At 45.5% G+C, this 16,364-nt stretch overlaps 1 protein-coding gene across 4 annotated transcripts in view; it reads left to right on the top strand.

Moving 5' to 3' along the window:
* rilpl1 (Rab interacting lysosomal protein-like 1) overlaps positions 1–7,287 on the top strand; it is a 59,100-nt gene extending 51,813 nt beyond the window's left edge. For 2 of the 4 annotated variants that reach the window (XM_068006234.1, XM_068006236.1), the window contains 2 exons: positions 901–988; positions 5,432–5,520. In XM_068006234.1, coding sequence (XP_067862335.1) covers positions 901–988; positions 5,432–5,437 — 94 coding nt within the window. In that variant the 3' untranslated portion in view covers positions 5,438–5,520. Of the gene's footprint in view, positions 1–900; positions 989–5,431 lie in introns of all 4 variants that reach the window. The other 2 variants (XM_068006232.1, XM_068006235.1) reach the window with 1 other exon arrangement.
* The last annotated feature ends 9,077 nt before the right edge of the window (positions 7,288–16,364 follow it).

The raw sequence follows: 16,364 nt of genomic DNA, 5'->3' as shown, positions 1-16,364 counted from the left end.
CACCTCGATCAAATCTCCCCTTAACCTTCTCCGCTCCAAGGAGAACAATCCCAGTTTCTCCAGTCTATCCACATAACTGAAGTCCCTCATCCCTGCAATCATTCTGGTAAATCTCTTCTGCACCCTCTCTAAGGCCTTCACATCCTTCCTAAAGTGTGTGGCATATTTTGTAGATCAAAGAAACTCTTTCAGCCCAAGTGATGATCTTTGAGGATATGATGTGATTTCTGGGGTTGCAGATGCTCTCGTTGTTTAATACGGGTGATTTCTCACTGCTTGTCCCATCTCGGTCACTGTCTGTTTGGATGTTGCCGGGTGTCCTGCCGTGTATTTAAATGCATTCAAGATGATAAGATGGACAAACACTTCTCTCTCTCCCTTTTAAATATAATGCTGAAAAAATGATTGAATGATTTGAGCTGTACCTACTCCATTTTTCTGCAGACTGTGGAATGTTCTTCATGTTTATTCCATTTTTTTTCTACATCAATAAGTTAGCTTCCATCATTTTACTGAACATAAGAACATAAGAAATAGGAGCAGGAGTCGGCCGTACGGCCCCTCGAGCCTGCTCCGCCATTCAATCAGATCATGGCTGATCTTCGACCTCAACTCCACTTTCCCGCCTGATCCCCAAACCTCACTAATGTTTTGAATTTCTTTAAACTGTGAGTGAGTGATTCCCCAATGTCCCTGTGGGTCTGATCACACCTCACTTTATATATTGTACGTGTAGGTTGCAGGAACTCAAATGCAGAGAAGGGTTTTCTCTCTTTGTACTGGAACTAATTTTGAAAGCAGTAACTGTTCAGTCACAATCTCTTGCTGTGCTGTACTGGAATGAGCATCTGTTTGACCTTTTTCCTGCTGTTTATTCTGTGTCTGTTACTCCCTGACCAGGATCTTTACTGCCATAATGCCTATGGTAGCAGCTGGATTGATTCCAGATGATCCCACATTACAACCAATCAGAAGACTTGTTTCCCTTGTAGGATCATTTTTTTTATTATCTTCCCATTTTTTGCATGAAACTGACCTCGGCTTTGACCTCCACTAATCTCATTCTGATTGGCTGATCGTAAAATGCAAGGGTTGATAAATCAGCCAATCAGAACTATGAATGCATGTGATTGCTAATCAGACACTTTGTCTTCAGTGTTTTCACCTTTGACCTGCGTCCTTCTGTGTTTTCACCTTTGACCTGCGTCCTTCTCTGTGTTTTCACCTTTGACCTGCGTCCTTCTCTGCTTTTTAATGCATCTGATTTAAGAAATTGACCAGTGTTGGTGAATTTGGTTTAAAAATAACGAAGTTATTTGTAGAAGTAAAGCAAGAGATTTAAGTCTTTTTTTGTTTCTTTGACAAGTTGCTACATTTCCCAGTCCCATAGCCGGGGCCCGTTGGATCAGACTCTGTATTTAACGGAGTGTAGGACGCAGCTGGCTGCTCGCACACACTCTGCTCACACTCGGTCGCTGAGTCTGTCACCGAAAACTGCAGCAGTTCTTCCGGTTATTATGTGTGTATTCCTTACGGGGAGGTCCTTCTGTCCCGTTATAATGGCCGAGATATTGTTTGCGGTGGGGGGAGGGGGAAGGTTGTGCTGCATCTCATTTCCAATGTAATTATCCAATTCATAGAATGATACAGCACAGAAGGAGGCCATTCGGCCCATCGTGCCTGTGCCGGCTTTTTGAATGAACTGTCCAATTAGTCCCACTCCCCCAGAGCCCTGCAAATTTCTCCTTTTCAAGTATTTATCCAGTTCCCTTTTGAAAGTTACTATTTATTATTACCCTAGTCTCTCTGTTCCTGCACCCCCTTTAGAATTGTACCATTTAGTTTATATTGCCTCTCCTCATTCTTCCTTCCAAAACACATCACGTCACACTTCTTGAAGTTGTGAGTTAATGTATTCATAAAATTGTCTGTATTCATAATTTTTTTTCATTTAGAAGTACTTAGTGATTTTTGTTTCTATATTGCGGGTAAATCATTTCAGAGTGAATGAGAAGTTCCTAAGTTGTATGAGGACCTGGGTCGGGTTAAGAACACTCTGAAGATTTTGTATCTTTGGAATCAGTTCACTCCGGGTAGAGAGCAGAAGAGAAAGACATTCTTTGAAAATGTTTATAATAAACCACCTCGGACACTTGTATGTGAAATTTAGTAGCCCGTCAGTAGGAAGCTAAACTTTAATGTTTGGAGTGAATTTAGTTAGTCCTGCTGTGCGTCTGAAGCCAGTAACCCTATATAATGACTTAAAATATCAAAACCATTCATGTGTGCAGATCCTACCCACCACATTTTGTTATGGCTGCTTCTGAAACTGACCAGCACACCTTCCCCTTTCTGTACATCACACTGTTAAAACAAGCATAATGAACTCAAGGCAGGCAGTTGATGCAGGAGCCCCTGAATGAGCTCACTCAATCATCACATATTATTTTAAAAAAAGAATGAAAGCCAGGGTTTAAACCTGCGTCCTGAACAGCAATTAAACTCTGACCTCACCCAGTGCTTACTTAACAGCAGCTGGGTTTTGGGTCCTTAAAGGGGCAGAGCTTGAACTTAGCAGCAGATGAATACATTTTGCATCACATGGTCCTTTTAAATCAGTGTATCATTGGCTAATTGTCCTCAAAGCCAATTGTTGACCTGGAGCTTGAAATTTACAACTAGTTTACTGACCTCTAATTGACCTGAGCAATTTATGGGCTGCAGCAAATCTGCATTCCCACATGGAATGCTTGAGTCATGGCCTTAACGGGACAGGCCATGTTAGAAGCGAAAGATCACAACTGTACTCCAGACCCCAGAATACACATGAGCAACTCCATGGGAGATCTGCTAGTGGTTAATAATAACAGAAAACCTTTGGCATGAATAAGCACCTTCACCCAGTTAAAGTATCAAACAGTCTGCCAAGACATGAAATTTAATAGAAACATAAGTGTTTAGGCCATTCGGCCCTTCTTGCTGTGTGAAATGTAAGCCCTTCACAGAGGCTGAAGTTTTCCATGGGCCCATTTTCCTGTCTCTCCAGACCCATTTATATTCTTTAAAGTTCTCCAGTGCCGTTTTGATGCTGTAATTGATTCATGATTGAGCACTGCTTGTGGGAATTCATTGCCCATTCTGATAACTCTTTACAGGAAAGTTTTTTTTTCTGATCTCCCCCGTTTATGTATTGAATGCTTCTATTGAGATCGGAGCCTCGATTCTTCAATTTACGAACCATTTGAAATTAGCTACGTTTACCTCGTTGATTCCTTTCCCTGTTTTGAACCTTTATCAGTTTCCCCCCTTAATATTTTCAGTTGAAGAAAGTACAGCCTTTGTTGCTTTAACCTTTCTTTGTAATTCAAACCTCTCATTGATGTTTACAGCACAGAAGGAGGCCATTTGGCCCATCAAGTCTGTGCTGGCTCTTGGGCTGGAGAATTCCAAAACTAACCCCACCCCACTGCCCTGTCCCCATAGCCCCTGTATCTTATATTTATCCAGTTTTTAAAAGATGCAATGGTCTCTGTCTCACTCACTCCCTGTGACAAAGCATTCTATACTCTGACAATCTGTGTATAGAACCTCAGAACTTTACAGTATCAGCCCTGCTATTCTCCTGCTAAATCTGTTACTATTCTATCTTTCCTGTAGTGAGGAGCCTAAAATAGTCCAGAGTAATCCAGATGTGGCCTCACCATTGTTTTATGCAGAATTACTTTGACCCCTTTACTTTTGTATCCAATTCCTCTCGATATAAAAACCAACATCTAATTTGTCGATGCCTTTTTCTACCTCTTCATTCTGCCAATTGAGGGTTTATGTAACTGTCCACCCAGCTCCCTCTGCCCCTCCATATTATGGTGTATTTCCATTCATTACGCACATTCTCAAAATACATTAGATTTTTCACACTTTTTTTTCCTATTTAATAGCACCCTCCACTCACTCACCACTGTCTTCACCTGGCTCATTACAGAGAATATCCAGTATTGTTAGGATCTAGACACTCAGCGCCAATAATACGGGCATTATGATGTTTATGGATTTTCCACACCTTTTTGTTTTAAAAATCCAAGCTGTGTTGCCTTATAAACCACCAATTACCATCTCCCACTTTATAACCTCCACTGGTGCATATTTACCAGCAAGTTCACCCACAGAATAATGCTGCTTCCTCTTGTATTTTTCCTGTTAATAAATCATACGAAAAAGTATTCAATTCTCACCAGGTAATTGGTTGTAAATTTATTGTGCTTTAAAGTTTAACATTTTTTGAAACAGTAATACTACGTCAAAAATATATATTTTTTAAAAAGGCCGGGGCCTCCCATTGACTGACTCAGTGGGTGAATGCACCATCGATGTGCACTGAGGTTTGTGCTGAGTTAACTGATCTGACTGGGTCAGCACTTGGGCTGCTGATGTTTCCCATGGTGACCTCAGCCTGCAAAGTGCAAACATCAGCCAGGCTTCCTGCTCCTGATTCCAACAATGAACCGGTTCCCACTGCCCATCTGTAGATTTCACCTCCGGGCTTAGCAGTAAATGCCCTCCACAGTCGAATAGTTAACACTCACTCTTGAGGCACGAGGAACGCTCCCTCGGGCGAGGAGCCAGCGGGTGGGCAGCTCCCAAGCGACTGTGCCCCAACGAGAGTCACCACTTCGGGAAATGGGGGAGGGGAAAATCAAAAAAAAAGTTTATTTTAAAAACCCAAGAGTTAAATATTGATAGAATATTCTAGATTTACTTTTAAATTATGGAACATATATATTCACCTCCACAATCACCTGAGTAAATATAAACCCGATTTGTAACAATACTTGGGGCATGTATGTTAAACACAGCTGTGTTTTATTATAGTTTCTGAAAGCCTTTGATTGCAGCAATAATTTTTTTTACGCAGCGAGTTGTTCTGATCTGGAATGCGCTGCCTGAAAGGGCGGTGGAAGCAGATTCAATAATAACTTTCAAAAGAGAACTGAATAAATACTTGAAAAGGAAAAAATTTGCAGGGCCATGGGGAAGGAGCCGGGGAGTGGGACTAATTGGATAGCTCTTTCAAAGATCCAACACAGGCACAATGGGCCGAATGGCCTCCTTCTGTGCTGTGCTAAATGGAAACTGTCATTTTTTTTTTAAAAGCCCTTGCAGTAAAGGAGAGTAGTATTTTTTTTGTAAGATAAACTTTCTGAGTGTGAGGGACGTTGGAGAGAAATCCAGCCTTTCGTTACTGGGTGCTCGGTATACGAGTTGTTCAAAACCGAGCAATGGTGATAAAACATCCTGCTCTCTGCTGAATTATTTTATAGTCGAGTTCGTTTTGGTTCCATTTTTATTTTGAATGGAATATGAGATAGTAAATAAGGAGGACTTTGAAATACACTTTGCTGTGAAATAATCGGTTTTTTTGTCTCTTGTCCAGGTTTAATTTATTTTCACGGGACAAACGAGCAGAAAACCGCCTCCGATTGCAGGGATCAGGTGGAGTTTGGGGAATTTCAGATCAGGAAGGGATCGTCACAGAACAAGGTCAAGAAGCATTGCAACATTTATAAGTGCCCTCCACCCCTGGACACTTCATTGGTTTAAGAATCTTTTTGCAAATGAATAATGCGAATAATTGGAAGTTGACTTTTCTCACACATTTAACATTGAAAGTCCAAGTGCAGGTTAACTGTTAATGGGTCACTGGCTCTGGATTACCTGCGGTGGTGAATCGTTGTATTCTAATCACTAACCTTTGGAAAGGTAAATGGATGTGGTGACCTTATGGTATCACGATAGTAACAGTATTGGCTTTTCTTTTGTATGTAGAAACTGCAATGTTATAAACCAAACCCAGAAGGTATTTATCTGCGGATTATACAGCTGCTGTCCTCTAATAACCGTCTTCAAAAGGCAATTCTAACGCGTGCTTTCTGAGGAATTATGCAGTCTATTTCCCAATTGTATATTGATTCAGATGGTTCAAGTAATGGAGTCCGGAGGAGAGAGATTGATCAACAAGTTTGCGAGTTTCAGGTGATCATAAGGAACTGAACAGGATTTTAATTTGAAGCTTTCTCAGTTTCCAGCAAACCTTTCTGTGTTGTGTATCATTCAACTCAACACGATACATCGGCAGTCACCTGTGTACAGATGTTTCACATTTTATTTAATTTTTTTATTATCCTTATACTGTAAGTTACTAGTTTGTAGATCACCTGCACATTCTACAGATCTTCGGCTGAGGAAAGCAAAATAAAATATGCCAAAGTTTGTTAAAACTGCTCAGAAACATTCATGTTTTATGTCCTACGTCAGCAAAAAAAGTTCATTGAAAAAAATTATAAGATAAAAGTTGTATTTTTTTCCCGCTAAAGTTACAACTACATCACTAGATTCCTAACTTGGAAAAACTGAGTATCAAATAAATTAAATGGAATATTTCCTGCTGTAATTGCACCCTCCTGGCGGTGGAGGCGCAGCAGCATCACCACTGGTGGGAGGATGGAATTACAGCGTGACATGTTTACACAGGTACTTTCCATTGTAAATGTGTGTCGAGCCTGTAACTGACTTCAGTGAGGATGACTGTATCTGACCTCTGAACTAACCTGAGTGCTTGCTGAAGGTGTCTAATCAGTAAAAGTTGAGGGCTTGTTCCATTTATTTAACTGCCATGTAGTTCAAAGCCTCATTACGGCACAGCTACACTTAGCTTTAAATTTACAGCTGGCGATATAAACGGTTGGCGGGGTAAATTACTCATCGGCAGTAGAATCTCCCCCCGTGACCCTGGAGGCTGTCTCGAGCAGTGAAGCAGATTCTCGGCAAGGTCCTGTTGCCAAAACTGCCATTGTTTTCTATGGAGGCGACAAGAAGTAACTGGCTCGATCCTGGACCAGATGTTTAACGCTGACCTAATCAGTCAGGACATTGGTTAATGGAACCCAGGACACTGCGATCAATTCACTGTGTCCTGATCTGTACTCGATGCGAAACTGATGGAAGCACAGCAGATTTCTGCTTAGTTATTATACACCTTGAAAGAATAGATTATAAACGAATGTTCATCCACAAATTAAATCTATACTTAAGTGGAATAGACTGTGTAGATTCACTTCTGTTATTTTGTAAACTGTAGGTTTTAACTGTGCCTTTTAATATTTCTTCAAACAGTGTAGATAATGTAGATACTACATGGAAGCTCCATCTCACATATACCTTCTGTTTTGCCAAAGTAATTGTGAAGTATTAACTAATAACTGGCTGCTGAATAAAGTACAATGTAATCTTTTCATCTGTCGGCATCTAATGTGTATCCACCTGCAACAAAAATCTTGCATCAGCAAGCATTTCCTCTTAAATTTTGTGTGTAATTACAGCGTGATGGTTTACATAGGCAGTTTCCATTGTAAATATGGACATAGGAATTTATAATGGAAATATAAAAATAAAGAACAGAGAATATACGAATTTCAAATGGGGATTGAATTATACTGTCTCCTGGTCCAATTACGCCTGACTTTTATCCCCACTTCATCTGAAGACCACGCTTGTTCTTGACTCCTCGTGTGCCATGGAGATTGACTAGTATTTATGAAAAGTGCAATTCACTTAATTATTTTATTCATGCTCATATGGTTGGTTTAATTATTAAGTTGAAATCATTTTCAGAAATGGATCGAATCCAAAATGTCTACCAATTGATCTAAACTTTAGTTGGAATAAATTGTGAGCAAGTGGCCAATCTATGGAACTGGCTTCCTGGGGAGATGGTGGGAACATGTAGCATTGATTCATTTAAATGCAAATTAGATAATATTTTGGGGATCCAGTATTTGAGTAACTTCAGACATGACGTGTGGTGAGTAACAGGTGACTTTAGACCTCTGGTTCCCAAAGCTGTCCACCACTGGGGGTTTTCCTCACCTCATGTCTGGGTCTGTTGGAGACTCATCGATAGAGATTGATTAGCCAACAACTCCATTATCGTTGCATCGCGCGATGGTAGGAGGTGAATTAGTTGGACCTTAGTCATAGTCATCCAGTAATTCCTCCAGCCTTACATGCTTGCTCTTCTAACACTCAGGACACTGGGAGATCTCCCTGCTCTTCAAAATGGTACTGTGGGATCTTTCACATCCACCCAAGAGGGCAGACGGGGCCTCGGTTTAACGGCTCATCCTAAAGACGGCACCTCCGAGAGTGGAGCGCTCCCTCAGTACCGACCCTCCGAGAGCGCAGCGCTCCCTCAGTACCGACCCTCCGAGAGCGCAGCGCTCCCTCAGTACCGACCCTCCGAGAGCGCAGCGCTCCCTCAGTACCGACCCTCCGAGAGCGCAGCGCTCCCTCAGTACCGACCCTCCGAGAGCGCAGCGCTCCCTCAGTACCGACCCTCCGAGAGCGCAGCGCTCCCTCAGTACCGACCCTCCGAGAGCGCAGCGCTCCCTCAGTACCGACCCTCCGAGAGCGCAGCGCTCCCTCAGTACCGACCCTCCGAGAGCGCAGCGCTCCCTCAGTACCGACCCTCCGAGAGCGCAGCGCTCCCTCAGTACCGACCCTCCGAGAGCGCAGCGCTCCCTCAGTACCGACCCTCCGAGAGCGCAGCGCTCCCTCAGTACCGACCCTCCGAGAGCGCAGCGCTCCCTCAGTACCGACCCTCCGAGAGCGCAGCGCTCCCTCAGTACCGACCCTCCGAGAGCGCAGCGCTCCCTCAGTACCGACCCTCCGAGAGCGCAGCGCTCCCTCAGTACCGACCCTCCGAGAGCGCAGCGCTCCCTCAGTACCGACCCTCCGAGAGCGCAGCGCTCCCTCAGTACCGACCCTCCGAGAGCGCAGCGCTCCCTCAGTACCGACCCTCCGAGAGCGCAGCGCTCCCTCAGTACCGACCCTCCGAGAGCGCAGCGCTCCCTCAGTACCGACCCTCCGAGAGCGCAGCGCTCCCTCAGTACCGACCCTCCGAGAGCGCAGCGCTCCCTCAGTACCGACCCTCCGAGAGCGGAGCGCTCCCTCAGTACCGACCCTCCGAGAGCGCAGCGCTCCCTCAGTACCGACCCTCCGAGAGCGCAGCGCTCCCTCAGTACCGACCCTCCGAGAGCGCAGCGCTCCCTCAGTACCGACCCTCCGAGAGCGCAGCGCTCCCTCAGTACCGACCCTCCGAGAGCGCAGCGCTCCCTCAGTGCGGTACTGGGAACGCCAGCCCAGACTTTTGTGCTCAAATCTCTGGAGTGGGGGCTTGAACCCATGACCTCCTGACTCAGAGGTCAGAGTGCTGCCCACTAGGATTTCATACAATAAATGTTGGCATCCTATGAAGACATCCCTTCTTATGGTTTCCTTATCTTCCAATCATGCCTTCTAGTTCTATAGAGAGTGGGAATAATGTTCACCTTCACCGCCTGTGTGGTAATCAGACAGAGTCCGTCACTGCCCATTGTAGAATCCGCCCGGTTTTCATCCCATTCTCAGCAATAGAATGAAAATCGGGCGGGTCCGACAGTGGGCTGGCGATGGGTGAGCTCAGTTTACTGGCCAGCTGATGTAGGTGAGAATTACCTGCAGAATCTCTCTGCCTTGACCATTATCCCTTTGGCATCAGAAAACTTTGATCAAATGACCGTAAAAATTGTCACACTCAAATTATCCTGATGAAACCGAGCTTAAAAATTAAAACGTTATTTGCAGGGGGTTAGGATACAATGTGAGGAAGTTATGCTTCAGCTGTACAGAGCCTTGGTCAGAACCCCTCTGGAGACTGCGTTCAGTTCTGGGCACCGCACCTCAGGACAGATAGATTGGCCTTGGAGGGGGTGCAGCACAGATTCACCAGAATGATACTGGGATTAAATTGAAGACGGGTGCATGTATTCCCTTGAGTTTAGAAGATTGAACGGTGATCTAATTGAGGTGTTTAAAATGATAAAAAGGTTTGATAGGTTAGATACAGAGAAACTATTTCGTCTGGTGGAGACGAGGGGGTATAATTTTAATTCATGGGTGAAATCAGGAAGCACTTTTTCACACAGAGTAGTGGAAATCTGGAACTCTCTCCCCAAAAAGGCTGTGGATAATGAGGGACAAATTAAAGTTTTAAGACTCAGATCGATAGATTTTTGTTGGGTGAGGGTATTGAGGGATACGGAGCAAAGGCGGGTCAATGGAGTTGAGGTACAGATCAGCCATGATCTAATTGAATGGCGGAACAGGCTTGAGGGGCTGAATGGCCTCCTGCTGTTCCTATGACAATATCCCAGTACTAGCACCTGAGCACAAAACATAGGTGGTTTCTCTGAGAGTTTGTGGGTGAGTTCATTTCCGTTAAACTGCAACTTACTAAATTCTTTGGAAGATCAGGGATGCGAAGGGAAGCTTGTCCATCTGCTTCCTGTGAGTCAGCCACAGCTGGACGGTTCTTGGAATTCCACACAAAGGCTCTGAGTTTTTTTCTTCCTCAACTGTTTTCTTCTCTCCCGCAGACATTGGTTCCTGTTATGGGCGGTAGGAGCCCTCAGACCAGTGGGCATTGTTCATGTGTGAATTCGGCAGTGAGTTGCCAGTGGGCTTTTAGACTGTAGAAGACATCACAGCCAATCCTGTCGATTTCCAACACGTGCGCGATTATATAAATCACAGATGTAAACATTCAATACTTCATTCTCCCACAAGGGTTGCTGATTAATGATCAGGAGTAAGAACCCTGGACAACTTTCCCTTCTTTAAACCCGGGGAGCCGGGACCAATTGTAACACCCCTACTGCTGCTCAGCTAAAGATCACTTAACTCAGGACAGACCCAGCATCGAACCTGGGCCTTTTCCGGTCTGTACATCCCAGTTACTCACTGATTGAATCTCGTTGACCTTTGGGAGAGGACGGTAACTCTTTCCTGATTGTTTATGAATCTATAAATGAACTGATAGTTCCACTATCCTCACAATCCCCTCAATTTGTGATAATTGCAAAGAAAGTGAAGTGTTAGAGATTGAGATTACACCAAATGTAAGGGAATCCATTTTATGCTCATCGAAAATTCTAACAGGACGAGACAGACTAGATGCAGGGAGGATGTTCCCGATGGCTGGGGAGTCCAGAACCAGGGGTCACAGTCTCAGGATACAGGGTATGCCATTTGGAACCGAGATGAGGAGAAATTTCTTCACTCAGAGGGTGGTGAACCTGTGGAATTCTCCACCACAGAAGGCAGTGGAGGCCAAGTCATTAGATGTATTCAAGAAGGAGATAGATATATTTCTTAATGCTAAAGGGATCAAGGGATATGGGGAAAAAGCGGGAACAGGGTACTGAGTTAGACGATCAGCCATGATCATTTTGAATGGCGGAGCAGGCCCAAAGGGCCGAATGGCCTACTCTTGCTTCTATTTTCTATGTTCTATGTTTCTATGTGAAAAAATCACTTATTTTGCTTCCATTTTATGTTAGTTCCATAGTCAAAACACTTCGAACCTAAAAATCAGCAAATGTAGTTAACAGTATCTGCAAAGGTCAGATCAGCCTACTTTCTAGGCCTGGTTACACATTGTTTACATTTGGAGATTAGGCTATCTGTAACTAACCATAATAATATCTGGGTATGGTAGACTCGTGTTTATGTTACTGGACTAATAATCCAGAGTTATGAGTTCAAATCCTGTCATTCAGTTAATTAAAAATAAAATCTGGAGTGAAAAGCTCGTATCAGGTATCAGTAATGGTGAGGATGAAACTACCGGATTGTCGTAAAAACCCATCTGGTTCACTAATGTCCTTTAGGGAAGGAAACCTGCCGTCCTTACCTGGTCTGGCCTATATGTGACTCCAGACCCACAGCAATGTGGTTGATTCTTAACTGCCCTCTGAAATGGCCCAGCAAGCCACTCAGTTATACAATCTCACTACAAAAGGACATAATAAGAATTAAAAAACCAGATGGACCACTAGGTACCGGACATGACAAAGGCAAACCAAGCCTTGTGTCAAAATTGGGAGAGCTGTCCCACAGACTAGTCAAGCAACAGCCTGACATAGCCATACTCACAGAATCATACCTTTCAGCCAACGTCCCAGGCTCTTCCATCACCATCCCTGGGTATGTCCTGTCCCACCGGCAGGACAGACCCACCAGAGGTGGCGGTACAGTGATATACAGTCAGGAGGGAGTGGCCCTGGGAGTCCTCAACATTGACTCTGGACCCCATGAAATCTCATGGCATCAGGTCAAACATGGGCAAGGAAACCTCCTGCTGATGACCACCTACCGCCCTCCCTCAGCTGATGAATCAGTCCTCCTCCATGTTGAACACCACTTGGAGGAAGCACTGAGGGTAGCAAGGGCACAGAATGTACTCTGGGTGGGGGACTTCAATGTCCATCACCAAGAGTGGCTCGGTAGCACCACTACTGACCGAGCTGGCCAAGTCCTGAAGGACATAGCTGCCAGACTGGGCCTGCAGCAGGTGGTGAGCGAACCAACACGAGGGAAAAACCTACTTAACATCATCCTCACCAATCTACCTGTCGCAAATGCATCTGTCCACGACAGTATTGGTAGGAGTGACCACCGCACAGTCCTCGTGGAGACGAAGTCCCATCTTCACACTGAGGACACCATCCAACGTGTTGTGTGGCACTACCACCGTGCTAAATGGGATAGATTCAGAACAGATCTAGCAGCTCAAAACTGGGCATCCATGAGGCGCTGTGGGCCATCAGCAGCAGCAGAATTGTATTCCAGCACAATCTGTAACCTCATGGCCCGGCATATTCCTCACTCTACCATTACCAACAAGCCAGGGGATCAACCCTGGTTCAATGAGGAGTGTAGAAGAGCATGCCAGGAGCAGCACCAGGCAAACCTAAAAATGAGGTGCCAACCTGGTGAAGCTACAACTCAGGACTACATGCATGCTAAACAGCGGAAGCAACATGCTATAGATAGAGCTAAGCAATTCCACAACCAACGGACCAGATCAAAACTCTGCAGTCCTGCCACATCCAGTCGTGAATGGTGGTGGACAATTAAACAACTAATGGGAGGAGGAGGCTCTGCAAACATCCCCATCCTCAATGATGGCGGAGTCCAGCACGTGAGTGCAAAAGACAAGGCTGAAGAGTTTGCAACCATCTTCAGCCAGAAGTGCCGAGTGGATGATCCATCTCGGCCTCCTCCCGATATCCCCACCATCACAGAAGCCAGTTTTCAGCCAATTCGATTCACTCCATGTGATATAAAGAAACGGCTGAGTGCACTGGATACAGCAAAGGCTATGGGCCCCGACAACATCCCGGCTCCAGTGCTGAAGACTTGTGCTCCAGAACTAGCCACGCCTCTAGCCAAACTGTTCCAGTACAGCTACAACACTGGCATCTACCTGACAAAGTGGAAAATTGCCCAGGTATGTCCTGCCCACAAAAAGCAGGACAAATCCAATCCGGCCAATTACTGCCCCATCAGTCTACTCTCAATCATCAGCAAAGTGATGGAAGGTGTCGTCGACAGTGCTATCAAGCGGCACTTACTCACCAATAACCTGCTCACTGATGCTCAGTTTGGGTTCCGCCAGGACCACTCGGCTCCAGACCTCATTACAGCCTTGGTCCAAACATGGACAAAAGAGCTGAATTCCAGAGGTGAGGTGAGAGTGACTGCCCTTGACATCAAGGCAGCATTTGACCGAGTGTGGCACCAAGGAGCCCTAGTAAAATTGAAGTCAATGGGAATCAGCAGGAAAACTCTCCAGTGGCTGGAGTCATACCTAGCACAAAGGAAGATGGTAGTGGTTGTTGGAGGCCAATCATCTCAGCCCCAGGATATCGCTGCAGGAGTTCCTCAGAGCAGTGTCCTAGGCCCAACCATCTTCAGCTGCTTCATCAATGACCTTCCCTCCATCATAAGGTCAGAAGTGAGGATGTTTGCTGATGATTGCACAGTGTTCAGTTCCATTTGCAACTCCTCAGATAATGAAGCTGTCCGAGCCCGCATGCAGCAAGACCTGGACGACATCCAGGCTTGGGCTGATAAGTGACAAGTAACATTCGCGCCAGACAAGTGCCAGGTAATGACCATCTCCAACAAGAGAAAGTCTAACCAACACCCCTTGACATTCAATGACATTACCATCGCCGAATCCCCAACCGTCAACATCCTGGGGGTCACCATTGACCAGAAACTTAACTGGACCAGCCACATAAATACTGTGGCGACAAGAGCAGGTCAGAGGCTGGGTATTCTGCGGCGAGTGACTCACCTCCTGACTCCCCAAAGCCTTTCCACCATCTACAAGGCACAAGTCAGGAGTGTGATGGAATACTCTCCACTTGCCTGGATGAGTGCAGCTCCAACAACACTCAAGAAGTTCGACACCATCCAGGACAAAGCAGCCCGCTTGATTGGCACCCCATCCACCACCCTAAACATTCACTCCCTTCACCACCGGCACACCATGGCTGCAGTGTGTACCATCCACAGGATGCACTGCAGCAACTTGCCAAGGCTTCTTCGACAGCACTTCCCAAACCCGCAACCTCTACCCCCTAGAAGGACAAGAGCAGCAGGTACATGGGAACACCACCACCTGCATGTTCCCCTCCAAGTCACACAGCATCCTGACATGGAAATATATCGCCGTTCCTTCATCGTCGCTGGGTCAAAATCCTGGAACTCCCTTCCTAACAGCACTGTGGGAGAACCTTCACCACACGGACTGCAGCGGTTCAAGAAGGCGGCTCACCACCACCTTCTCAAGAGCAATTAGGGATGGGCAATAAATACCAGCCTTGCCAGCGACACCCACATCCCATGAATGAATGTAAAAAAAATATTCTGTGGCTTGTTGACCCTAAACACCAGCCCGTTAGTTTTGGGACCATAAGGTGCCAGAACAGAGAGATACATGTTTAGGTAGCCTGCAACATCCTGATACACATTGATATGGCCTGGTCACAACAGTGGGTCAAGGGTTATGGAACGCAGAGGCCTACGGGTTAGTGCAGCTCGAAACAGAATAAATGAGGTGAGCTCATAGCATAAGTGGGAAGAAATCAGAAAGAGTAAGTTCAGTTGTAAGGTGTGTACTTCTTGGTGACACCTTATGTTTGTTTAACCGGTAATAAACCTCCAAGTGTTTTTGACTCCCATGTTTGAACTCATTATTATTAGTCACAGGACTGCAGCCTTTTTCTATGTACTGAAACAAAAATACATTCCTAACGAAAGTGAAGGCCATCGGATTATGATTTGCAGAAGAATTAACCTCTGGAGCGAGGGTAAGAAAGGGATGTGAGCATTCATAACAAAATAATTCCCATCACAGGAGAGAGCACTTTTTTATTCAACAGCTGTTAATTTATCAAATTCAAAAAGTCACCAATGCTGTCGGGGACTCTTATGTGTCCATAGAACTCAACGCTGTTCATGAAAACTTTACAGGGATCCACACCATCGAGGTGTACTGCACGGCTCTGCATTCACAACCATATAATTCTCCAATTACCATCCCTGTGCTCGCTGACAATTGGCTCCCAGTCCGGCAACGCCTCGATTTTGAAATTCTCATCCTTGTTTTCAAATCCCTCCATGGCCTCGCCCCTCCCTCTCTCTGTAACCTCCTCCAGACCCTAAAACCCTTCAAGATCTCTGCGCTCCTCCAATTCTGGCCTCTTCACAGCCCCAATTTTAATCGCTCCACCATTGGCGGCCGTGCCTTCAGCTGCCTGGGCCCGAAGCTCTGGAATTCCCTCCCTAAACCTCTCCGCCTCTCTCTCCTCCTTTAAGATGCTCCTTAAAAACCTACCTCTTTGACCAAGCTGTTGGTCACCTGTCCTAATATCTCCTTATGCTGCTCGGTTGCAAATATTGTTTGACAATATTTCTGTGAAGCGCCTTGGGATGTTTTATTACGTTAAAGGCACGATAGAAATGCAAAATACAATGTACCAGTTTCTACATTTAGAACGCTGATTCATTTGCTTCTTTTCAGGGTCATTGGGTGAACTCTCCCCCCGAGTCAGAAGGTCATGTGTTTGAGCTCCAAGGCCATTCTTGAACCATAATCTAGGCGGCCACTTCAGTGCAGTTGGGTGAGGGGTGAATGTTGGGCAGGGCACTGGACATTTTCCTGCATGTACTGGCCAACAATCACCTCTCAACCAACTCCACCAAATACCAGTTGACCTGGTCATTCATCTCGTTTGCTGTTTGTGGGATCTCACTGTGCGGAAATTGGCTGTCACGTTTCCCTACAGAACAATGAATCAAAGTAATTCATTGGTTGTGACGTATCGCGCCCCCCCGGGGTAGGTCCAATGCTTGTGAGCCCTCTGACTCACTCAGAAAGTCTGTGTGCCTAAACCAGACGCACCGCCACCAAAACACGC

The sequence above is a fragment of the Heptranchias perlo genome, chromosome 25 (genome assembly GCF_035084215.1).
Source record: "Heptranchias perlo isolate sHepPer1 chromosome 25, sHepPer1.hap1, whole genome shotgun sequence".
Taxonomy (NCBI): domain Eukaryota; kingdom Metazoa; phylum Chordata; class Chondrichthyes; order Hexanchiformes; family Hexanchidae; genus Heptranchias; species Heptranchias perlo.
This window is presented reverse-complemented; position numbering and strand designations above follow the sequence as displayed.